General features: G+C 37.1%; 1 protein-coding gene across 1 annotated transcript in view; it reads right to left on the reverse strand.

Annotated features, from left to right (window-relative positions):
* The window catches only part of LRP1B (LDL receptor related protein 1B), a 683918-nt gene that overhangs the window by 401931 nt on the left and 254251 nt on the right, over positions 1–27736 (reverse strand). Inside the window, exon 3 of the mRNA XM_082055474.1 lies at positions 18058–18195. Within this exon, the coding sequence (XP_081911600.1) occupies positions 18058–18195 (138 nt within the window). The remainder of the gene's footprint in view (positions 1–18057; positions 18196–27736) is intronic.

A 27736-nucleotide genomic window follows, 5' to 3' on the forward strand; every position in this document is an offset into this window, starting at 1 on the left:
TTTTCTCTTTAACAGATCACATTCCCAGTCTACCCCGAGCAAGGCAATCATCTCAGCCGTGGTGCATTTTGCAGCTCTCCCAGCAGTCGCACACAAAACCGCACCTATATAGGACACAGCTGCTTGAAATTCCCAGGCAGCCGCCAGATTTGTTTTCGTTTGGGAGGATATCCCCTCAATTGATGCACAGATGGAAAAGGCAGTTAACTAGCAACAATAATAATCATCCTCCATGACAGGCTTGGAGCTGAATCCAAATATAACGTGAGGAGCTACGGGAGATTTAAGGTATGGAATCCATGCCCTGATGGTTGGTGAGAACCTCAGCACATGATGCAAGATGTTTCGGTTGGGGATGGACTCTCCTGTTTAAGCCTTTAAGCCCAGACAGAGCTATTAGACAGAACCATTTATTAAGAGGCAGTACAGGACACAAACCAAAGAGAAGCCACTGTTTCAAAGAGCTATTAACTGTGGTGAGCAGGTCAATTCTGTCATCATAAAAACATGTTATCACAGCACAGGGAAGGACAGTCTCATCTCCTACCCCTCATGTGATTCCAGTTTAAATGATACAAAATCCCTCAGAAATAAAAGGTTTTGGTTTTTGGTTTTTTTTTTTCTACAGTCGCATTATCCCAAAGAAAAGTTAATCACACAAAATTTAGACCCGTCATCTTATTATCACTACCATTATCATAATATTAGTTTGGGGTAGAAAGACTGATCAGTTTGGTCTTGGTTTAGAAACACATGCCAATATACAAATGCTTAGGAAATTGAATTTTCAACCTAAGATGCAGTCCTCCGAGGCAGGCTTTCCAGTACTTCTGGCTCCACGCTAGTGTAAAATATGAATAGTGGGTGAAAATTATATCAATTCACCAGAGTAACCCTGAGCACTGTGTAAGATTAGAATCCAAATGTTTTTGAGTGCACCAAATTCTTGTTTTCAGAACGTTACATCATCATTTTCCCTAAGTACTGGAAACTAGGGCATAAAAATGTTCCCATCCCCCCAGTGAATACCTAATTTATTGTATTATTTTTTTAGTGCATGGAATGCTCTAAAAGAAAAATAATCTTGTACTTCGAACCTGTAGCACCAAATCAGAAGAGGAAACGTGTTGCAGAGATTTTGCAGTTAAACAAAGGCCAATTCATTTTGCTGTAAATAACTCGTGAAGCGATAATATATACATATATGCAACATATCTGGCTTACTACTTTTAAAACAATTCAAATTCAAGAGTCCCAGATTTATGATGGACCATCAGACATTTTGGAGATGTCTAGTTCCCCACGTTCCTGGCCTACCCAGTAGCTCTCCAGGTTGGACTGTCCCATTGTGTTTGGTCCCTTGCCAGAAGTCACGGCTGCAAACACAGCAGAAAATCAGCTAAACCTAACTGAGATTTATGTGCCACAAAAGTTTGGATTGTTTCTGTATTTTATCCAAATGGTTTCAACCGCCCTTACATTGCAATTGTGTGAGCAAAGGACAAAGAAGGTCAGCGAATAATGAAATTATAATTCAGCGACAAAATAACAAGCAACAAATGAATGCATTGGCAAATCAAGCCCAACAAGAGAACATTAGCCAAACAACAACAACATGATTAATAGATTCAAGTATTCCTGTCAATGATTAAAATACCTAGCTCTTGTACTTTTAAACTTCTTCATTTTTTCTCTGTACCAGCCACATGGTAATTGCTGCCTTCTTTAAGTCACTAGCACCAATTTAATGTGCTCAAAGTACAGCTATCACTGCTTTAAAGCCATGCAAAATGATTGCAACCTTTTTTGGCACCTATCAATAAAAAATGGGTTTGTGGCGATATTAAAAGATGAAAATCACTTTCTTTTACTCACTGACATCTCCTTTTTGAAGTTAACTTTATGACTAAAAAGAGAACAGCCACCTTTTGTCACTGTTGAAAGATGGATGGATTAAAAGGCGCACATATCAGTGCTGCAAATAGGCTACAGATCTCCATCAATATAAATCCACAAAGCATTTGACTGTACCAGGGAAACATATTCTGAAATTTTCATTCCATGAGGAGATTACGGGAACTTAAAAGGCAAACAGCCATTGATTCTTATTACACAAACTGTTAAAAGAAGGAAAAAAAGCAAACATTTATACTATTCCTTAAAAATCTCTTCCTTGACTTGTGATTCTTCTTTCTTAAATGCTAACTACTGTTAGCAATTTTGTGAAGTCTGTGCTATGTTTTCCCCCTTTAGCTTTCTTTTAGTTTGCAAATCAATCAAATTGCATAGAAACTCATCTGGTTTGTGTGTTTATTTGTTTCATTGAGGTACAGCATCCAACATTTTCTCTACTCTTATTAGCGTATTTTTCATTACAAGGGCCTGTTGAGTGTTCTGAATACAGCAGTTAAGCTGTTTGGATTTTATGCTATAGTACCCTACAGGCTCATTGATCCTGACTCCATGTAATAACCAACTGGTTTTCCCTTATATGCATTCTTATGCATGTAATAATCGTATTTGGAGTGACTAGTTATAATTATTAAAAGGTAATAATTATTACCTTAGTACCCCGGAGCTCAAGCCACAGAGCAGACGCTGTCTGTCAAGTCAGAGTTTTCCCTGTGACAGAAAACTTCTAATCTTTGACAAACCAGCTATGCAGGGAAATACGAAGGGAAACAATGACTGACAGAAAATACGATGGTCAGTATGAGAGGCAATAATCTAATGTGCCAAGGACTCCATTTCATACAGACTAATTAGACCTTTTTGTATCTTTCCAGAACATCAATACATTTCTTTATTTTCTCAAACATGTCAAGTTCCCACAATTAACACATTTTATTTTTGTAAACCATTTTGACAAGAAATATGAATGAAGATTATGAATTCCAATTATCTTCAAAAGAGTAATAAAAGCTTTATGCTGCAGTGTTTTGGATTTTGTACCTCTTTTCTCCCTGAAAACATCCATCTCCAGATGACTCTCTGAGGAGCCTAGAGAAATTTTAGCACTATATTCTAAAAGTAAATTACACTGCAGCTGGTGACACACATCTCTTTGAAAATAGCATATATAGGCTGAGGTAAAAAGAATTTGCAAGCCTCTTTACAAGGGCATGGCTATTTATTTCAGGTGCATCAGATGTGCTCTCAAACATTCCTACCAGCCACGCTCATATATCAGCATTAGGAGTTCTCTCCTGTCCATGGGATGGAATGTCCAAAACAAACAAGGGGAAGATGCCCCAGGAACAGCAATGATGCCCCGGAAGAAGATTCCTCATGTGAACCCAGGGATTTGAGGTACTTGATCAACTGTTACGTTTTCTCAAGTTCATCAACAAACTGTGCTTTGCAAGTTCTGTGATAAATTCAGAGAGTCAAGGCACCTCTGATCCAAATTCAGGAAATCTTCAAATTCTTAAAATACTTGGAATTTTGTGAGATCTTAATTTCCAGTGACTATTTTAAATTTTTGTCACAATGAACAAAATCTATTTTTCAAAACTTCTAGGTTCTAATTCTATAATATATAGTGTAATCTCTCTCTGAAGTAAACACCTCTATGTACAGCATGGAGTTATTGAAGGTTTCTTCAACTCTCTTCTTAAAATGCATCCGTATGGGGAAAAAAAAAAAAAAAGCCCCATATTCTTAATATTTAAAAGGACAGAGTTTCTATGATGTTTTACTAAAAAGCTAATATTATTGAGACCAATCGTTAACCTAACACTACCAAGTCCACCTCTAAACCATATCCCTGACACCCTCATCTATGCATCTTTTAAATACACTGGGTTTAGTAATGGCCACACTTTCAGGTATGACAGGACTTCCCAGAGTGAGAGGCAATGATTAGAGGCTTTTTAAAATTAAAACTACATTTCAATGCAGAGGTCAGTGAAGAATAGAAAAGTAAAAGTATGAAACAAGTTCCCGATATACGTTCAGCACTACAATCAACATTTCCGAGCTGCCTGCCAGCAGAACTCATAGCGCTGAACATCAGCATCGTCAGCTCCCTGGAAACCTCTGACATATTTTACGGAGCCAAAATAGACTTCTCATCGGCATTAATAATCTTTCACACAGGGAGACGAGCTCTTGAACAGAAAGTCAGGACAGAACGTGTATCTAAAGAAGAGCTGGTGAGGGAAAAGCTATTTGGCCTGTGCTGGCTCCTCACCTTTCCCCATGTTCAGGAGTAGGGAATGACCCTGAGAAAACTGCACCTGGATGTGTACAAAGTGGGAGAGAACGAGCAGAGTTAAAAGCTGCTCGTGTTCTCTTGTTTAGATCTCTCGGTTGCAGAAATCATCCAGCCAACCCCAAAAATGTGTCCCGCAAGAGGCAGTAATGGCAATCCGAGAGCACTAAAACTTGTGGCAATGAACGAGAAATGACAAAAAACAAACACACACTTCAGTAATTCCTAGTTGAACTAAATGTTTTCACATTTTACAGAGTCTGTGACTTGCTCATCCAGACGTCAAAATCAAATCGAAATGTCACATAAATTCTGGAAGGTGCAAATATTTACTAAATTGCTACACCTTTTCTGTGCTTATATGACCAAAAATGCCTACAACATGAGACAATAATAAATCTCACCAAGAATTAGTTGTTAATAACAACTCTTTTTGACAGCAGATAAATTGTGGAAGTCTAGAACTCCTAATCACCCTCTTTGTCAAGTCCCTAAATACACAGCTGTGCCTTCATTACAGGGGAAAAAGAAAGAAGTGAGAAGCACTTTCACAGCTGAAGTCAGAAGCAAAGCTCTGCAGATGTCTCCATTAACAAGAACTGTATTTCATTCACATCACTTTTTACTTGGAAGATGGTTGCAACGTGAGCCAACAGCAATTTCTACTTTCATTTACAGTCCATACATTGAGGAGAACTTGCTGAATCTTCTGGTGAACACTGATCGTGGCTTTATTAAGACCAACAGACCGACTTTATGCAAGTACTGGAGAACTAAATACTTAGAAAGCACTACGGTTCCTTTTCAACCATGTTGGGGTTGACACTGACACTTATAGAGCTGTGATTCAAAAATGCCCAGTTGCTGGGTGGTCCTATGTGAATTTACATTAGACGCAGCTTCTTTCCCTTGCTGTATACTGGGAACTGTGTTTTACGTCCAGCCTTAGGTGGGTGTCATGTGCATTATGGATACCCATACGTATGTAGCAAAGGTTCTTTCTGATGTGAAGCATTTCGCAAGTGGCTCCTCCCAGCTGTAGACACTTTTGGCAGCAGGAAGGAAAAATTTCCTACACTGCCAGAACAATTTTTTTTTAAGTTAAATATAATGTATGGACTTTATAAGGTACGTAAATCATAAGACTGCAAATTTCTGCATTTAACAGGAAATGTTTGTTAGTCCTCACATCCCACAAATGCAGCAGTTTTAGCACTAGAATGATTCATGTTTTTGCAACAGTTTCATCAGAAACTTGGCACATGTTGGTGGACTTCAAAAAGTTTTCAAATAGTAGAAAGCCTGATTTTCCATGAGGATCATGTAATGGCATTTTTTTGTCTTTCATCTCATTCTTTTTTGTAAACCCAAGCAGAACACATACGTGGAAACCAGTAACCCTTTCAGTAGGAGAGGAAGCATCCATTTACTTCAAATAGTAATCCATGTTGTCATTAAAAGATAGGTTGCTATTTAAAGCATTTTCCCATCAAGCTCAAGAGGAGGAATTAACAGTTTGAAGATCACTGTGTTTTAACCTCTCCTCTAATACCAGGCATTATGACCAACATGAGATTCAGTTTGAATTTGTGTATTCTTCCCTTCTATAAAAATCAAAACATCCAGCTCTCATGTTAAAGGCAGGAAGAAAACTCAGGTTTTCCTGAAGGGCAAGAATGGAACTTTACATTTTTATTCATCACAGGTCATTCCAATTTACCGGAATGCGTAAGTATGGGCCCCACACCATATTAGCTTAAATTTGTAATTCTCTGATTATTTTATAACATAAAACATTAGTGTCAGTTCATGGCAGAAAGCAGAACAGTTGTGCTTCGTAAGAGTATTTCTAATTGCAATGTACTTTAAATGCAGGTACTTAGGATGGCAGAACAGTTTTGGTTTTATGCAACTTTTCACATTTTATGTAACAATTTGCAAAACAGAAATTATTCCTATCCTGTCGGATCCTCCTGATGCCACCATGTGCCATTAGTTGGAGAATTTAAAACTATATCCACGGCTTTCCTGTAAAAAACAACTCTTACATCTAAAAATTATCTGCACATAAATGTTTCATGCCATCCTTCTATCACTTCTTTGTCTTTCAATGAAGTAAAGAGGCTCAAATTCGCTAAAAAACGAATTTGCTGCTTCTCTTTTTAAGCTACAAGTCTATGTCACCTTCAACAAGAATTCCTTGATCCCAGATGGAACTGTTCTCCCATAAATAATTAAAAATGGAAAATAAGAATGACTACACATCATTTTTATCTTTGTTCAAGAATTTAGTTTAGCAAGTAAATCAAGATCTGAATGCTCATTAAATGAAGATACTTGTTTTTTAATCAATAAATTGTAAGATCCAATAACAAAGAACGCAACTAAACAAGCTATTAAAAAAAATGATGACTAGAGATCTACCCTAAAAACAGGGAAAAAAACCAAACAGACCTAAAACCAACCAAAACAAACCTGCAAGGAAGAGTTTCTGGATAGGAAGAGTATGGTTCAGATTCCCAGAAAAAGGGGGTAGAGCAATCAACAGCTCCTGTCCTTCAAGCTGAGGGCCTTTCTTCTCTAAAATACGCCTTTCAGAAGGCGTCACAGCTCCAGTGTCCCCCCTCCAAAAAAATCCACTGGGACCCCGCCACCTCTGTAGTTGTGTTACAAATGTACGTAACTGATACAAAGAGCCGCCTTCACTTCTGCTGAAAGTCTAAGAGATGCACATCATTAAAAGAAGGAAAAAGCCAATTAAACAAGTGGCAAGTCCTATACCTGATGCATAATTTTGAAAGAGGCTATCAAATATGCAAGACCATTAGAAAATAAAAAAAGTGACTTAGACAGCAACAAATTGTGCTGAACTGGCTGCTGGTAATTAAAAAGTGCATTTGTTTAAAAGACCATATCTAGTTCTCAGAGAGCAAGGATTCTGACCTTCCATAGCAGGGTGAAGAGATGTGTTTGGGGCTCAAATTACTATAAATGAGTCTTTTATTTTAAAACACAGACATGTTCTCTCTGGCTGATCTGGCTCTGGGAACGTGACATCAGCTCCTCTGGAACCTCACACGAGTGTGGAAAACAAGCTGCACCACAAAGGGGTCAGAAATGTGTCACTGTGCTTCAGATGAACCTATTTTTGGAATCATAATCTGATCTGCCGTTAATTTCTCCTCTTTTTTAATCTTAGTGGTCATCACGTCTTTGAGAAAATGGGAAGGTTGACAATGGTCCCTTGTTCCATTAATCCATCCCATGTATCAGATATTTTCCAAACAGCATTTTTAATACTTTGCTACATGCAAATGGATTTTAAGAATGACTGGATAGACAAAAAATGTTTTAGAAAGATGTTACATAGAGTCTCAGAAATTTTGATTTCATAGAATATGTTCTACCACGTGATATCCCACAGAGATGCTCAGACACCAGCAACCATTGTTTTGCACATAGTGGATCCTGGTCACATCCTGAACTTTAAATATGACTCATACTTCTCCAAAGGCAGCATTTTTTCCTAGAGTTTCTAAAAAAACTCCAATCAAGCAACAAAAACCACAACCAACAATGAAACAAACAAACCCACAACCCCAAACAAAGTCCTTTTGCATATGTAAATACTCAAAGAGCACCTGAATACAAATGATTAACAAAATCAAGTGCGTTTTTTGTTTGGATAAGCCCAGTCCAAAAGTCTACAATACTGGGAATGTTGTAATTGATTCCAGTAAGATTCAGGTCTTATCTGAACTATTTTTTTTATGCTTACACATTTCTTATTTTATTTTGTTTTTTTAAACAAGTGTCTTCACACTTGAAAAAGTTGTTAATGAACTCAACTTCAGAGGGCATTATCTGCACAGAGAACAGCAAATTAGGTCTATATTTCCTTGGCATGTGTTTGGTTTAAAAAACAATATTATTAGAAATTACTAATCTGTCTATTCTGCTACACGCCAACAATGCAGAATAAATTATTCACATGAATTACAATTTTACTACATTTACTTAGCAATCAGTACTGAAGTATATATCAGTATCATTTTATATCAATTGCAAATTTTCTGAGCTTCAGTTTCAGGTGATTTTCGGCCTTTTCGAATTTTAGAGAATGGAAGTTTGTGGTATGCAGAATGAAAGTACAGGGTTTCTTCAATTCAAAATCTGCAAGAACATAATGACAAAGCAGAACTTCTGACCATTTAAACCTATGTTGTATACTATCTTGCATACTGGTAAGACAAGTGGTATGTGGAGCAACTATGGTAAAATCTGGGGTGTTCTGGAGGACCAGGACCAACTGTCAGAGACACAAAAGGGCTGAGGGTGTAACCACCTCTAAGAAATGATGATAAACCACAGAAACTGATACTGCTGCATGCACAGCAACAACCCTTTCGATACACCTGTTTCCACCAATGAGAAAATATTCTTAGATTATGGAATCTCCTAGTAGACTCTTGTTTTCTTAAATGAGTCAGTGCAGGGGAAACACGCTCCTACACTTTGACATGCACATTTCCAAAGAGAGAACTCTGATTTAAAGTAAGTCTGCTTCACTAGCCCTCATATAAAGGATTATACTGAACATTTTTGTTGTCTGGTTTCTGTATTTTCCCAGTTTTTATTCTTACTTGATTGCTTCCAGTCATTTTTCTTACTTGCTATTTACTGTCTGTACTTTCCCATGGCACCACTTCTTTTCTTTCTCCTGCAAGTTTTAACTCTTTCCATTTCACCTCAAAATATTTTAATCTGTACATTTCACAGATAACTCAAATTATAGGAATTACTTCTGTGAATTAAAGATTAAGTCACACTTTCTTGGTACAGATTTTTGTGGAAGAAAAGATGATTGAAATCTTCCAGAGGCGATATAATGAATTCTGGAAATCAGTGTTTAAATGCTCTGTGCATCTTCTGGCTTCTGAGTGGAAGACGAAAAGTTATTTCTCAAAATGTGAAGGTGAACCTCTTCACACCACTGAATATTATCAATCTCACTTAAGATTGCCGGTGACATCTTGACTTGTTTATCATAGTCTAAGAAATGATGGTAATTTATAATTTTTAAATTATATTACATGACTAGAAATGACTTAGACCTTTTGATTGTGTAGTTCCATGAACTTAAAACTGCAAAATGCAAGAAGTGGGCTGTTGGTGAGAAATTTAGGTCCTTGTCAAGAAGAAAAAATTAAGAGTTCTCTTTTTTCTGGCTATAAATGATATTGTGTGAAAAGGCAGAATAAGGTTTATCACTTATCTACATGGCCAGGTTCTATAGAGATATAAGTATTCCAGAAGGGATGACACCTTCCCCAGCTCCCAGAATTTACCCAGTTTAGTTAACAATACACAAATTAATTGTTGAGATGGGAACAAGTGAGAGACCAGAATTGACTCTTTGCCGTGAGGATTACAATGAACACTCCTGGAGCTTCAAGTTTTTGCTCTAATAAATGTTTAACTGTTTATTCCACAGAGAAGAGGACCAGGAGGAGTAAAAGCACCCCCCAAGCAGAACATGCGGTAGTTTGCTCGTTTGTTTTTCCACCTTGGGAAGAGAAGGAGCGGGGAAGACAAATCCCTCAGGCAGGGAGTGAAAGAACTTGAAACCAAGTCTCATAATTCAGCTTGGCTGAGGACTCCTGGGGCAGAAAACTGACAACTGCGCTTCTGACAAATTACGTGCTGCTAGCCCTGGAATTTGCTCTTTTCTTTCTTCTTTCCCATCTTCAATTTGATGCCATTCCGATAATTTATGTCGACTTTATAAATAGGTTTAGAAGGACTAAAACCATGTTTTTCTGCACGTATGCTTTTCACTTAATTTTCTTTCTCACTTCAAGTAACAGGTTGCTTAATTATTTTAAAACTCTGTTGATATGAGCAATGAATATGCTAATAACGTCACTGGAATAAGAGGCCATGGAAATCTAATAATCATGTGTTTTACTGATGGACAAGTGCCTCGGATGCATTCTTCCTCACCGGATATAATTTTACTATTAGTTAATGTAAGAAATATTAATTTAATTCTTACCCTGTAGATCTAAGTTTGAAAGTTCCTGTATAGTCTGAAAAGGAAAAAATGCTCAAAAGGAAACTGCAAAGAGCATTACTCCTTCTAAATAAGACTTCAGTAAACCTAAGCGATCCCCTGCACCTGAATATTGGTGACAACAGCCGAAGATAAACTTTGTGCTGTCGTTGTCCCTACGCCTCAAGGTTACAAGTGTTTCATAAGCATTTGGTGTCAGGCCCTGGTCTCCCCTCACTGAAAAGCTGTCTCCGACGCCTGTATATTGAAAATGCAGTTAAGAGATACTCTGTGACGTGAACTAATGAGACTCAGGCAGCAGATACAATTCCTGCTTGTGGGGTGAGTTTATGAGTGTCGGGTTTTTTGCCAAGTGAATATATCTGGAACTCCTGCCACAGAGGTTATGCCCAGAATATTTATCTTCATAAAAGTACTTCGAAATTTATTTGTCGAAAATAATCTTTCATTTCTTACATAAGAAAATTCCTCAGGGAGTTTTATTGTCTGTAACAGGGAAAAATAATCAGGTAACTATACACCCTAATCAACAGAAAGAGAACAAAAAATGTTGAATAAAACTGAAGAGGGGACGTTCACAGGAAGAGCTTAAATGTTTGTTTTCTTTTCTCAATAGAGGGCAGTCTCAAAGCAGTAACAGCAGGCAACATTAAATACCATTTAACCTAAGTCCCTGGAAAGTACAACAAAGGTTTCTCAGATCGTTCCATCACATCCCTCTACCGGACAGACTGTGGCTGTTTCCATCAGTTTTGTGTAGCCCTGAACAGGAGCCAGTTCAACCATCACCACAACTAACTGGCTCACTTAACTACCATAACCTTGTTCTCAATATTACATAGTAGCACGTCTGGTACACTTTCTGCATTTTATTAGGTAACAGGATCATAGAAAAAATGAAATATTGGAGTTACAATCTTTAATCCTCTATCTCATCAGGAAGACTACAAAGAACTCCATGGTGTAACCCTTCAACACTACACTTCCTACAGTAAACATGGTTTCCATGACCTTGAAGAAAGTGAATGTATTTAAAACACTTGCACTAAATAGGAAAACTAATCAGTATTTGTATTTAGGAAGGCCATAACTGACCAATACTTGATTTCGCCAGTAAGGAACATTATCCACCATTTTCTCTCAGGAAAATGAACTCAAAATGGAAGCACTGATTGGGAGCAGACAAGACATTGCCCCAGCAGTGGATAAGATCACAACACTCTATACAAACCATGTACTACATAATGATCTGTTATCAAATATTATCATCATCTATGGTCAAACATTACAGTTCTACATTTAATTTGCCATGCAGACAATGCTGATACCTTAACAATGGTGTTCATTTTGTGCATTCTGCCCTAAAAAATCTCTTCAGCGACAGCCCATAAAAGGTGGGATGAAATCACATCACTCAAATGTCTTCCACTGCTCTATCCCCCTGCCAGACACCTTTAATTTGCTTCACTGCAAGAGGACTTTGTGATAGAAAGTTATTAAATCACGAAGCCCAAGACTTCTTCGTCTTGACAGCAGAATAGACTAAATGACCTTGGCTAATTTCAATGAGCCACATCATGTTCTATTAAGGCAAAAAGATAGGAAAGAGAATAACAGACAAGAAATTGGATATTTGGATGGTGAAATGAGATGGAGAAATAATAATAATAATAATAATAATAATAATAATAATAATAATAATAATAATAATAATAATAATAATAATAATAATAATAATAATAATAATAATAATACTACAAACAACCAAAGTAAGCCTTCACCCAGACAAATGTAGTTATGTACTAGCAGTTCCGTTCCAAAGCAAAAATACCTATGATCCCCTTATTTTAGTGCCCTCACTTTTTTCTCTTTTCTGTCTTCTAAGTAAAAAGCCTGATGCAGAACACAGAGCGGCTGCAGAGGGAATAATTTTCCATGTTACTTGATGGTTTCAGCAGCCCCACTGGTACGTCAGGAGCACTGTGATATTTCCTGGGGGTTCGAGGTTTCCATAACCTGATGTGACACTTCGCACATCACAGGCTTAGAGAATGACTAATTTAAAGCTAGTCAGGATAAACTAAATGAGTTTACAGCGATTTCTTTTGCAAGTAGGTACTACTTCCAGGAACAGTCTCGTGTGAAAAAGGTGGGAACAGGAATAATTCTATACGATTTTTGATTTCCTTTGTTACCTTGTTACATGACTTCATGAAAAAGAGAGGAAGAAATACAAGAAGTTAAGACTAGAATGTAAATGTAGCTCCATAACTTTTAGTTTTATAATTCTGTCTCATTCTTGAAAGGCCTGAAGTTTCCATATAACTCCAAAATTTGTATTTTCCCTCTTGGTAAATACTACTTAAAACTTCTCAGTGTTCCCTCTGTAGAAGTGCCAGAACAAAAACATGATTGAGTAGTACCAGCATTTACTTTTGCCTTATGATAACAATTCATTCAAAAAGCCTAAACAGAAAAATAATACTCTGATTATAGGCTGCTACAAACATAACAACTATTCAGTCAACTCTTCCATGTGTTTTGCAGCTTTTTAATACTAAATCATCCAAATTTGTCTTTATATATTATATTGACTAGAGATTATGTCTCTGATCATGGTTCACAAAGATCCAAATAATCCAAAGGCTCAGCAGGTTTCTATGATATTTGTTGAACTGAGTGAAACTTTTAATTTTAATTAAAAAAAAAAAAATCTCTCTCTGACTATATATATATATCTCAAGTAACCTCTGTGAGCTCTCCTAGATTTTCTTAGTCTTAACCTAAAAATATGTTGGGTTACATCTGGTTAATACATTAAACAAAAATTTGAGGTTAGTTTCCTAAGATATTTAGTCTTCTGAAGGTAATGCAGATGTTCCTGTATAATGCAGATGTTCTAGTATATCCAGGCTCATCCTGTCAACAGCGCTACATCAGCAGACAGGTAGGCACACAGGCAATTAATTACCTTCTGCATGGGGACTCGCCTAATAGCAAAGGGCTTTAGTTGCTGTTGCAGCCTTGCTATTGTTATTAATTTCAATATGAGATAGTATAAGCAATCTGAATAATCAGTTTTTCAGATAGGAAAAGATAAGAGTCACGTTTTTCATGCAACTCTGACCTCAGTTGGGGGCTGCTGTGATTCAGAGCCAGGAACAGCATCATCTGGAGCTCCCCTGAGCCCCATCCTGCATCTCCTGCACGTTCCTGAGACAGAGTATTGGTGAGATACTACTGGAATTAGAGACACTGTCCTCAAAAACCTGCTTGCTCCTTTGCACTTCAGGAGTTTAGCACAAGTAGAGAAATCCAGAGAATCCCTATGGCATTCCTGCTTTCCCTTCCCAACGCATTGGCTTGTCTCTCCCCAAATCAAAGAAACACAAAGCACAATCCACCTCAAGGCTAGGACAGAAGACTATGGAATAAGATCCCAACGTACCCTATCGTTAATGTGTGCATTCAAGATGAGTACATGCAGACTAATAATATGATTTTGCCTTGTCAGCTAGGATGGATAAACTTGCTGCCGTATTCCCACTGCATAATACAACACAGTCCATAGCAATGCAACGGATACTGCCGTATAATGTAAAATATACTCCAGCTTTAAAGTCAGAGCATGAGTGTATAATTAGCAGCTTCACTGGGCTCTTACCTGAGACTCTTTTAATTCTGTGTCAGTTTTGCTTCTCAGTAATTATTCCAAAAATGTTCCATTCTATGATAAAATAGGATAAGCCAAAGATATGCAGAGGACTTGCGCTGGCACTTTCTTTCAGTATTCTATTAGTATTTTCTAGCTAGAATAATCACAATTTTAGCATAACTGTTCCTACAGTTATTAATAATAACTTGTCCCTTAAATTACTTAAGTGAACAAGGACATTTCTATATTATGTAAAAGTTCTAGTTTTCTACAGATCTATCGTCAGAGAAAGACCAAAAACTAATTTTGGCATATCACCTTCAATTTTTTGCCATATATATATAAATATATATATATACATATATATACACAGTTCTGATTTACGAAACTGTGCAGATCACCTCTGCAGCCCTACAAAAAAAACCTTTTCTAAGATTCATGGGAATGTGATTCTAATTCTCCAGAAATTATCTTAAGGATATATCTAATCCTTTACCTACTCAAGGCCAGGTTACTCCACCTAATCCTTGATGGATATTTGTGTAAGCTGTTCCTAAACCCTCCAGAAAAAAAATAAAAATAAAGAAAAGAGGTATTTTAACCTTGAAAAGACCACAAGATCAGAAGCTGAAGCAGGCTGTAGCCACATAGCACCTGCTTTAACTGACCACAGCCCATCCCAGTCCTATACCTGTGATGCTCATGGATATGGGACTAGGATGGACTACAGAAAGGAAAGACTTAAAGCTAAAGAGTTTAATTTGCAATAATTCAGCAACTGCCTTGTGGCAGAAGACTTCTTATTGCATGGCTGAGCTACAAAAATGCAACTGAAAGGAAGACATGGCTCTCAAACCTGAAGAACCGTGTTCAAGAAAGGAGTTTAACTGTCCAGAGCAGCTCCATGTTGGTCTTCTACCAGAACTACTCAAGGCTGGGTTTAGTTTTGGCACTAGTAAATCTTACCTGAGCCTTATCAAGCCTCCAAATAGTTGATGGCACCAACTGCCCTATTCAGTAAGATTGGATCATGGCAAAATTATCTGATGAAGCTCCGAAAGCTGAACAGCCCTAGCCTATGCTTTCCTGTAAAGGTTAGTATATACTTTGATCCCTTGCTTATTCAGCCTCTCTAAAGCATTATTTAGTAAAAAAAATAGCAAAGAACCCAAAATGACCAAATACAGATGTCTCATCACTGTTATACACTGTGAGTTTCCAAATCAGTGAACTATGCACCCCTCTCCGCTGAAGGACATTGAAACACATAATGTGAAACAACCATACATAATAAAACAATTTTTTATTTCATATTGTCACAGCCCTCCTGAATTTATGCATTATATCCACCAGCGAAAATGCATATGTGCCTGAAATAAAAGAGGATGATACAGGAATGTCATTGTATTTACTACTATTTCCTTGAAATCTCACATATAGTACCATTTCACACTGCAGATGTGCTCATATTTTTGCTTGCCAGGGAAAGGTGGAGGTCTGAATATATCTCTCAAAGATCATAATATAACTAATTAACATAAGAATGTTAAATTTAGAGGTTTAGAATTAAAATGAGAATAATTCCAGTTACTGGGTGCTTATAGTCCATTAGTTCTTAAGCATTATTAGAAGCTCTCACCACTGTGAGGTTGTGACCCATACACTGAAATGCTCTTTGATGTGGTCACACACCCCAAAATTCATATCACAACTTATTTTCCTGGTGCATAGACAGTGACTTATTTACACAGTGCTGCCAGTGGTACTTGCAATGGGATATTTTAGCACAGTCAACTCTGTGACCAACTGAGTTGTTTGCAATTAAATATTAAAAACCGATATTGTCTCTTTGATCCATCAAAAATTTCATCTGAAAAACGTTGTATAAAGAGGAACACACTTAGAATGCCCTTTTTATTACTAATATCGAGAAAAAGTTAGCTATTTGGATAGGTTTCTGAAGCAACTTTTCAGCTTTTGGCCACACAGATGATGGAAATACAGGACCTGTATATTCAGGACTTAGAAAGGACAACAACAGAATGACTCCACAGTCACCCATCCGTTGCTCTGATATATAGATGTATAAAGAGAATAATCACAATTATACTGCATTGACACCAAATATCCAATACATATGAATTAATCATGACACCTTAGTATGAAGCTACATGATTGTGATGCAAAGTTACTGTTTTTCATATTCTTTCCTTTTTTAGTAGAAATGTGCCCAATAATAACATCAAGAACTGCCTCTAATAAGCAAGTCAAAACATGCAATTGCTACAAAAATCAATATTAATGAGTTGTTAACCATTTACTTGATGAGGTACTTGGAGACAACTGTAAATTATTATTGTAGTATAGAAGAACTTCATTATCCATTTTTCCTGTGTGGTTTAGACCAAATGTTCGCTGTAGTATATTTTACTAAATTCTATGGGAATTTATTAGATTAGACATTAATTTTACCATAGGGGAATATTCATATTAATATATGATAATAAAGGAGTTGGAATCAACATGAACCTTACAAGGTGTATATGAGCATAAATTAAATGGGCATGAATAAAGATTATGTATTTCATGTGCTGTCACATTGCAAAGTACAGGCAACATGTACAAAATGCTACAGATGAAAACCAAACATACTTAATTGACACTAACATAGGATTTTACTTTTAGTCTATTTAGTTTTTTTCTGATTCCATTAAATCTCCTCATTTAAAGAGTTAAAATGACAATAAATAAAAATACCAGAGAGTTATAATACAGTAATTATTCAGCACTGAAAATTTTGATCCTCTGCCATTTACTCCAGAGTAATTTATCCAAATTTATGAATTATTGAGGAATATACAGTTAAACAGTGCTTAATGGATCCATATCATTCACTGAAAAACACTCCTCTGCAACTTTAGGAAGTTTCAGTATGGGACAAATAACTGCTGTGGCCAGTTGAACTTTGGGGGTTTTTTGGATGCTGGGATCAAAATCCATCTGCTGACACAATTTTTGACTTTGTGCAATGCTCATTGAACAAGGTCTATACAAACATAGAGCCTTCAAGAAAAGAAATTATTCCTATCACTGTGAATAACAATTGTCATAGATTTTAGACAGCCTGTATCCTCACCTGGTTACATAAAAATAACTATTTGCAGTTTTGTGAAGTCAGCGCTATTAACATTGATTAATTCCAGCTGGCACTTTTTTCCTTATTTAATTTTTTTTTCATATGGCTTATTTTTGGTATGGGCTTAGACTTGACTATGACAGGTCTGGAAATCTGTCCACATGAACTTTCAAATTCTAATTTTACTTTCTGAACCTTACCATTAATTGTATCTTTTACTGCATATTGTCACATTGGATTGTAGCAGAAGCCCCAGGAGCTATTCCTGAGTTTCTGCTTTTGAACATGAGATCTGTTGAGGATCATCAACAATCATTTGCCTACCAGTATAGTCTGCTGATTGAGACTAACTGACACATTAATGACTCATTGTATCCAAGACTTGGGCTTATTATGGCAGCCTTGTAACTATCCCCAAGGCAGAGGGTAATACATTTTCTGAGTAGTACAGCCGAGATATTAAAAACCTTCACCACCACCAATTCCTGCCTAAGATTTCTCATCGCCAGAATGTGGTAACTACACTCTTGAAGAGTAAATTATTAGAATAAAATCCCCACAAATGCAAATCCCAAATGCAAAATAATGCTCATAGCAAATCTGATGTATTTTTCAGTGGTATTCTTTGGCTTTTTTGTTTAAACAGAAGATATAAGGAAAAAAAAATATATTCTGTTAGACACTGCTGCCCAATCTTTGCTCCCTAAGAACGGGCTTCCTCATCTTTTGGTACGACCATTTCCATCATACAAGGTTAGCAATTGTTAAAGTCCAAAGACCTGTATGGGCTTTTTACTTCTATTCACTTCACACAAAACATTTTTAAAATGAACTTGAAACACACATAAAAATATGCCTCTATCAATCCACTTTTGTTTTATATGTATTCCCAAGATAAAGAAAGTCCCAGTTTTTTTGAACTAAATATACATGACAAAGACTTCAGGTTAAAGCATTTTTTCCTCAGCAAATTGACTTACCCCGGCAATGAACTCCTTCATCGTACCCATCAGAACAGTCATAAACACCATTGCAGAGCTGGGACAAGTGAATGCACTTGTTTGTACCGATGCAGTTAACGTAATTTGGGGCGCACTTGACATCTACTTCCTCAGGACCTAAAAAAAACACACAGAAAATTTCTTATAGGTATTTTTCTATCTACAACAAGGCAAAGGAAGTTCTACATTGCATTTCCATTTCAAAGCTAAGGGCGACACTCCATGTATTAGTCCATTTTGCAGATTTTCAGTGCATTGTCACTGCATTTAGAAGAATTAAAATCATCAAGAAATTATTAGTGCAATAAAAAGGAAACCAATGGGGCAGAGAGGATTATTTCCCCAAAATACAGGTGTTTTACAGATGTTAAAATTAAGCTTTGCAAACATTAAAAACTATCATAAGATTTTCAATTGTCTTGTGAATACCATATTGAGAGTAACAAGTACCAATATTACATTCAGTGTTGTGCTATGTAGATAATTCTAGATATTTATGAGATTACATATAAATATTACATACGTATGGCTGCATAAGATCAGATAAACTGTTCCTCCAGCCCAGGAATCTGCCTCTGAAACTGTGCAGTACAGGATGGGAGGGAGAGGACAAGGATGCTGTGATTGTTCCCTTTAGGGTACCAGCCTAGCTGCAATCGTTCTGTGGCCCCTTATCTCTGAAGTGTCACGTACAGGGACTTTTGAGGAAGTTTAGGGGTTTTTGAGGATCTCTTTTGTTTATCTCTTAGAGAAAGTTCTAACCAATAAAAGATTAAAAAAAAAAAATACACATGATAAAGACTTAGAGATTTTTAATGCACTGCAAAGAACATTTAGAGGTCTGAAGGGCTTAGTTCATTTAGAGGATGAATGATAATTTATGGACAGTACATGAAGCTCCTTGTTTGCATATACTGGAGCCTGAGTCTGTGCTAAACTCTTACAGCTTTTAAGAGTCCTCAAGGGAGACGCACCCCAGGACATACTATGCTCACGTGAGATTTGCTTTCACCTTCTTCAAGGCACTAATCCAAGCCAAAGGAGAGAAATCACAACCAGTAGCTCCCTTATAAGTGGGAAAATCTCCACTTTGGAACATCTTGTCTCTTGAAGTCAGCAGGACAGAGCACAGGAAGGCTCTTTTAAACAAATACATATAGTATTTTTACTTAGCAAGCTGTGCTAACGGCTAACTTAGAAAACTTGTCCTGACCATAAAACTTCAATTACAAATTTGCACTGCCTTGTTATTATACATGTCAGGGAACTGTCCACCTCTCAGAATGGGCACAACAATTACTAATTCTCGGCAGTTCACAATGCATCTGCCTGTAGAAGGTATTTGTCCCACCTCTGACCCTTCCAGCTTCTCACCTGGCACCAATGGAGCGACACCAAATATATCTTTGATGTATCACCGAATAACAGACACATAGCACACTGGTGCTATGGGGGATAAAACGGCAATGGATATGGCGATAAATGTATTCTGTCTCAAACAATTTACGTGCTTCCAGGATAAGAAAAAAAAACACAACACATTTTTTATTATGATGATACGGTACATACAGTTTTTCAAGAAAACTTATTTCCTAAGCTAAGGATGCGGGATCTAAATACCCTTTGAACTCAAAGAAAAGAAACAACTCTTTGTAAAGGTACTCAAACACTTCACGAAGAACACATTTTTCCTGTATTTTCCAGCAAAATATGTAAGGAAATTAACAAGAGGAAGTTGAGAGATAGTTAAAACTTATCCTAGATACTAGGATTTGAATACAATGGTTCTTAAAGACATGGTTTAGAGGTCGACTTGACAGTATCATGTTAACAGTTGGACTCAATGGTCCTAAAGGTCTTTTCTAACTAAAACAATTATATGATTCTAATAGGAATCAGAGAAGTGTAACCTCCTGTAGATGTTACTGCACCATGTAAGAAAACCAGAAGTGGGGGCAATAGGGCTCCATGTCCTTCCCACACAGCATGACCACTGGGTGGGGGGTTGTTTTGTATTGTTTTTTGCTTGAGATTCTGACATTTTACTCTTTTTTTTTTTTTTTTTTTTTTGGGGGGGGGGGGGGGGGGGTGTAAGACACTTCATCCCATGAAGTGTCCTATGCACACAAAGCTCTGGGAGTGCCAAGTGTTCCTCCAGGACAGGTTTAACTCTGAAGAGCTTCCAAAGAGGAATGTAAATAAAGCAGCTTAGGACAGCCAAGCACTCAGGGTCAGGTAGGGCATATAAAACTGAGAGGATTTATTTGATTCCAACTTCAGTTGCATCAGAACTTGAAAGCACCTAACATTTAACAAAACCGAGCTAAGTTTCTGACTTGCCATTTATAGTTTGCTTATTCGTTGCATTAGGGCAACTCTGAATAGAGTGTGAAGAGTAAAAGCATTTTTCTTCTAAATTAGAGGACATACATTGAAAAAGCCCCTTACATCTGTGAAGCATGTAAATGACAGTGCTTGCATTACTTACATATAAATCCAAGATTGCTAGAGAGCTTTCAGCATTCACAACTTGCCAAGCAGAAAATGGAGCTCTGTGACTAAAAATATATAAGCATGTATATATACACCTTCTAAATTCAATGAGCAAAAAGATTGAATCTCTTGATTAACATCTACAACCTCAATAGCACTAGTCTGATATGCTCCTGTCTAAATATTTGGGGATTTAATTTTGATTTGATGCTTCTTGCTTTTAAATTCCAAGACTGCTTCAGGACACAAACATCCTTCAATTTTAAACTTGTTATCTAACTTAAAATACTAGTGGGGGAGCTTCATAAATTAGATGCCTTTGATTGGGAACCGTGTATGAGGGAAAACTGAAGTACTCTCCAAGAAATATTAATGACTTTGTTTTGTTTCCAAGAGAAATTTTGTGCACCACTTGTGAAAACAAAAGGGTTATGATTAGAAGCAATTAACTTATTCACACGGTTAAGACAAACTCATATATATTTTCTGTTTCCTTACTAGCGTGATGCTTTGGAAGTCAACTTGACTTGAAATTGAAGAGAACTTCAGACCACAAAAGCCCTATTTTATAGGACTTGTGACCTATTTTGGCTGCAAAATGATTCTAAAGGGTTACAGGTCTCAATCATCCAATGTCAGTGGAACAAGACAGCATGTGTGAGACAGACTCCCCGCTCACAGTTCCTACCTCCTTCATCAAATAAAAAAATTAAGCTAAATGAAGCTGCATATCATGATGCCTTTGAAGCAGAACACGCTTTTCCCACTGAATCCTACCCAGCTGCTGCACTTTCTGAAATGTCTAATGCAAATAAAGATGAAGAGCTTTTTATCTTGTTTATTCCTCCTCCTTCTCCCTTTAACAGAGAGACACTTCTGGCAGCACTACCAAGTGAACTTTGGGAAAAGGACTCTAAAAGTCCTCCTTTTCAAAATAATCTCAGTGTATTTTACTTTAGCGTAAGAATGCTAAGAACATAGAAGACGGGTGGTGTCTTTTCTTCCCTTCAAAAGATACAATAATTCCTAGCCTTGCCAGTTGGTGGAAAAATAGTCAAAACTGCTGTTTGCAATTATGGTAATACACCACCTTGATGTTTCAAACACTCACACCAGGACACTGCTTGGCAGGTGAAGAGGACGGGAGCAGCGTCGCTCATGCAGCACTGTGCGGCTCGAGAGACGCTGGCTCAGGAAACTGAGTCTCTATGCATCTCCTGGGGATAAGCACCTCTAACAGATGGATAAATGAGAAATGGAAAAAAAAAAAAAAAAGAAAAAGCTGAGCAAGGGCCATGGGGGAAACCCCTGGGGATGGCATCCCACATGGGTGGCCTGGCCTAAGACATCAGGCATCTCCATGGGGATGAGCCTTGATGTCCACCCATGGGTGAGGGTCAGGATCAGGTGAGGGTACCAAGGTCAGAGGCAGCCCTGGGACGGACAAGCAGGGCCACAGGGATGGGTCACTGCTCCTTAGGCTCTTAGGGACATGGTTTAGTGCTAGACTCAGGTTATGGTTGGACTGTATGATCTTCAGGGTCTCTTCCAACCACAATGGTTCCATGATTCTCTCCCCAAATCCTCCAGAAGACAGGCTGTGCCCAGGAGCAGGCAGGCTGAAACCAGGAGGACAGAAGATTTCTTTGGTTTTTGAATTGACCAGGACAGCCATTTCTGATTTGGTCACACTGTGTCTGCCAAGACTCACTGGACTTTCCCAACATGTGAGAAAGCATGGAAGAAAACTGCACCGTGTTTTAGCAATACCCATGCAGTTTGTAGTGAATCCAGCTCAACTCCCTTCAACCAAAGTGCCCTTACTTGAGTGGAGGTTGAGAAGAGGAAAGAGATTCCTCATGATATCCTCCAGCAAGAGACAATGAAGAGACAACCTCTGGTTTCCCACTAAAGGAACGTCATGAGAAAGTACTAAAGGCCACTTTCAGAATTAGCAGTGACATTTTACCATGCTCTTTCGAAACGTTACCTGTCTTAAATTTGTACTAAATCAAAATGGTACCTGTCTCACTTCAGGCTCATACCATACTAAATTTCTAACTACAGAATGCAACTGAGACTCCACAAGCTGATTATTTCCATTAGTTTTTGTTATCATAAGCAATATATAAGTCTTTATTAGCAAGAATTATGGATCAATGTTATTTCATTATGTATGTTTTCTTCTTCTAGAAACACTCCTCTTAATTCAATGTAAATTAAGATACAACTTTGTGTGCTAAGTTTACTAAGCAGTTACAAAGTACAAATAAAAATATTTGCAAAGATTGTGGAGATAGCCAGACAAAAGAAGACATGCTATAAATCCAAGGTACACAAAAAGTTACTCAAGTACAGCAAAACACACCCCCCTACTTCTTGCAAATTCATTTAGATGCTCATATTTGATGACTGTTACGAAAAAAGCTCCAAAGCTGCTACTTCTGAGTTCATTTTTCACCTTTGTCTTTCTCAGCTATGTTTTTGCAAAGTGTTTTTCTTTCAACATCTCAGGTAAGTAGTTAGGCAGTAGCTTGCACTTTTAAATAAGAGACTTGGCAGCGAAACGTGGACCATCCCTTTTACATCACTGCATCCCATTTACTCAAAGACAAGCGATTTTCCAGCAGCCCTAATCCTGTGCTGTCCCCAGGCACAAGAAACAATTATACCAAACTCTGAAATGCCTTCAAAATTCACATTTGTGTTGTACTTCAATGATTCAGAGATCAAGTCTGTTCTCCCAAGTGCCCAACCTTGTCCACAGCGAGTGGTTTTCCTGAACAAACCCTCATTCCACTGGTTCAATGGACTTTGAATTCAGCGTGGGTGAGAAACCTGCAAAAGTTATTTGGTACCTTTTTGTACCCGGTACAAAAGCACCAAGAGTGCAGTGGATGGAATCTAACCCAAAATCAGCAATTTTGATGCAAGTAACAGTGTTGTCAAAAAACAAGTATTACTGTTCTGACTGCAGCACAAATTCCTCTAGAGAAGTTTGGTATAGCAACTACCCAGGTCTTCTCTGTCATATTATCAATGAAATTCATTAATGACTGTAACTAAGACAAAATAGCCCATGGTTTAAAAAAGAATAATCCATGTAACTTTTAGGATATCTCTGGATAAATATGTGCTTAAATGAAAATATTCCACTGCGGTACAATACAGTATCTGGCTTGTCAAAATCACATATAAGATTGTGAGACCTGTTTCTCCCCATTAACCCCCCCTGCCCCGTAGCATCACTGTGGACTCAGAGCACAGCATAGGATATTTAAGATTGCAGAATTGATTTAAGAACTTAATATTTATTCTTTAACATAGCTCCTGGCAACAAGAAACAACCTGCCACATGCAGTCAAGGCAACATAAAATAGCTGATACAGTTTTTGAAGTGTGAGAAGTCATACTCACATATGTTTTTTGAAATTTACTTTTTGTCCATTTCATCGACAATAACCAGGGATTTTAAAAGTGCTCATCTTTTATAAAACTTGAAATCACAACATCTTAATGTTTCTGACCCTGCCAAGCAGAGTAATACTGTACCATAAAGATATTTAAGTTTTAGGGCTAAATTATGGTCATTAGAATAGATTGTTTCTGTGGGAAAACGAGAGATTAATGGGAAAAAAAGAGATTATACTTCTATGATTAATACTTTTGATGTTAAATCTTTGAAAACTTCCATGAGGTTGGATACCACATATTCATTTCTGTAGTTACAGGTTAATATAAAGTGTAAACTAGGCACACGTGGTATCTCATGGTATCATAATTGCTTTAAAACTATTTTTTCACACAGACTAGATGCACACTTTTAATAGTAGGACTTTTAATCATTGGGTAGATTTATGGAAATTGCCTAAAATCTTTACTCTTTGGTATCTTATATATATGCAAAGAAAGGATTTCATATTTAATGAGGATTTATGTGTCTTAAGTAATCCCTTATTCGTTGCTACTTATAGTCATACGCTTTATTCCACCACATGGAATGATAATGAACGTAAGTTTGAAGTCACCTTCAATTAAATCAGGGATTCACCTGCCCATGAAAGAAGCGGAATAATAAACATGGTAGGACATGGTCAACTGAAAATAAAGAAGAAAGCAGGTGAGATATTGTGCTGTTCCCAGCACAATAAAAGCTGTAATCTCTGACCATGCAGACACAGCTTATTGTCACCAAAATATTATTTCATTAGAGAAAATAAAACTAATGGCAGCCAGTAGGTCTGTGAGCATGTGAATGAAGGAATATACTTCAAGTATGGCCTTGTGACTTAGGAGCAAATGTAAGAGATGAGCTAAAGAATGCAATACTGAAAAAAAAAACCAGAAACAAAAGAGAGAATGAAGAACTTTAGAAATCAAAATATGGCTTTGAGTCACCAGTTTGAAAAATCAGCCATCTGCGCTGATTCACAGCCCTGACGAGTCTGGTGTCTCATCTCTCCTCTCTTTTCATAAACAGAGGAGTGCAGACAATATCAGCCCTGGGGTATCTACCTGCATTTCCTAGAACAGCCTTTGGTTCACTGGGCTTTGCACAGGGAGAAGAAACACAGCTTTCCAAGCCAAAGTTCCTCAAATCCAACCAAGTATTTGCATTGATCTAAGTCGGTGCTTAGACTGCCAATATGTAAATTTAGTAACTCAAAAACTCATAATGAAACTTAAAAAATAAAAATTAAAAATAATAAAAATTAAGAAAACTGAAATTTACTTTGGAAGGATGGTTTCCAATTTTGTCTGTTACTGCAGACAAAATGGTTCACAAGGTTACCTCTCTGTACAGCTTAACAGGCCTCACAGTGTCACACAAACTCCAATTTCTATGCTGCTGTGCCAGGTTTTTAGCATTGGCACTAGCGCTATATCCAAATTAACTCACAGGTGCAAACCAGAGCATATGGAAACTGGTGTCTGATGTTCCACAGGTGCCTGCCTGTTCCTCTTCACGTGTTTTCTATAAGTACTAGAGAAAAGCAAACAGCAGACAGCCCAAATCTAATATTATACAATAACTTTGACTGTTTAAATACTTCTTTTTGTTTAAAAGCATGAAAGTTGTTTGCATACTACCATCATGAGAACTCTGGTTGAGCAAACACCCTCCCTTTGGCGATCTTTTTCCCGATCGCTGCTTTCTGTGTGTCAGACACTTGCTCATCTTCACAACACAGATGTAAATAATTAACGGAGCCGCAGGACTCATCTCTTCTATTGTAATGTAGCTGGTGCCACTGGAGAGCAGCACAAAAACTATGCTGATGGTTGCACAAAGGCTGACAATGAGAAAAAAAAAGGTAGGGAAAAAAAGAAGAAACCTTTCTAAAACAGCTCAGTTTTGGATCATTATCCAAAAATAAAACCCCCTGGGCACAGACAGGCTGGGGTGAGGACACAGATCTTGGGGTGATCAGCCCAAGAGCAGCCAGGATGGGGACCTGGACTAAAAGTGGGGTTTATGCAACATAAATCTACTTACTAAAGTTGTAAAAGCTTACGGTAATCAGGCTAATGAGAGTAAAATCAGCTCATAACAGCAAAATCGACCTAGATTCCTAAATGCAGTTGGACATTTTGCATCCAAAAATTACCTCAAATTTTATAATTCACCCAAAGTTCTACAAGACTGGAATAATTTTTCACTGAACGGATCTAAATTTAACCATTTCTGGATTGAACAGCATGACAATGTGATTTTGTGTGTGTATATATATGTATATGTATATATATGTATTTGTTGTTGTTGTTGTTAAACAAGGGTGGTCCAAGACATCAATGGACACAAAGGAAAACCCAAATTTTATGTGCCCACCAACTTTCCTGCAGCCTCTTTAGTTACAGAAAAAGAGCAAAGTACAAATGATGGCAGACGCAAAGAAAAGAGGAGAAGAAACAAGAGTAGAGTTTCCTGGGGTGTTCCAATATTCTTTCCAAATAATTCATGCACTGTGTCAGAAGATTGAAGTAATAAATCAATTAATAAATATATAGTGCTTAAAGACTGCCACACTGTATCAAAAGGAAAATTAGTTTAGGGCAGAGGGTTAATGCAGATACAAAACTGCACTTTATAGAGGAACTGACAGGGACCTAAAGTCCAAAAGATAGATATGTTTTAATGTGATTTTTTTCAGATGTCAGTGAAAATGTCTTTACTGATACCATCAGCAAGGCTGTATCTTTATGCAAGAAGGCAAAAGAGTGTACTCTGCATATGACACATTTCTATGACATTTCCATCCCTATAGATCACATTAAAAAATTGTGATCCTTACTAAAGGTAAGGTAAATATCTTTTTGCCTATTGCTTAAATTAAAATCCGCTATTCTCTCACTGCTTCATTAGATGCTACCATCTCATCTTTTCTGCACAAATAATCTGACTTCCACTGTCTCAGATTTAATAACTCTCCTTTTTTTTAACAGACTCTATAATACATGCATACATATATATAATGTCTTAAAAAGAACATATATAAGCTACTAGTGTGTTAGTATGGTAAATCACACTTCCCATTCCCCATTCTGTAATACCCTGGAGTTGTGAATATAATTATTGGAAATGGATCTCACATAGTTTTCAAACCTCTGATTTTTCTTAAATATTCCTAAATTTCACCCTTAGAGTTTTGGTTCGAGTTTGTCATAAATGGAGAAACGTAACCTTGCAAATTATATAGTACAGAAAAAAATGCATTATCTCATACGAACGACCAAAATCCCCCTCTTTGCAGTCAGAAAATACTAATAAAACATGTAGCTGTAGAGAAAACAGATTCGTGTTTGGAAGCAAGAAGAATGAAGATCCCACAAGAGGACACACGTATCATGAACTTTTCTCAAAAATCAAGTCTCTCTCTTATCTTGAAAAAACAAAATCAATGTGCTAGTGGTGTTTGATTAAAAACAACAATAAAACAATTCTCACCGTTATAATCTTCCATCACAACTGCCCGGAATAATATAGTTACGCATCAGTGACTTGTAGTATTTTTATATATGTGCTCATTGACCGCAGCTTCAACTTGTGCAACAAAACTTACCATATAGACAACAAGAGAATTTATGTTCTTTGCTACAGTCCCTAAAAATTATAAAGCTAAAACACAGTTTTATTAATCTCTTCATTGTAGGATGTATCAAAATC

The sequence above is a fragment of the Streptopelia decaocto genome (genome assembly GCF_964273445.1).
Source record: "Streptopelia decaocto genome assembly, chromosome: 6".
Taxonomy (NCBI): Eukaryota; Metazoa; Chordata; class Aves; order Columbiformes; family Columbidae; genus Streptopelia; species Streptopelia decaocto.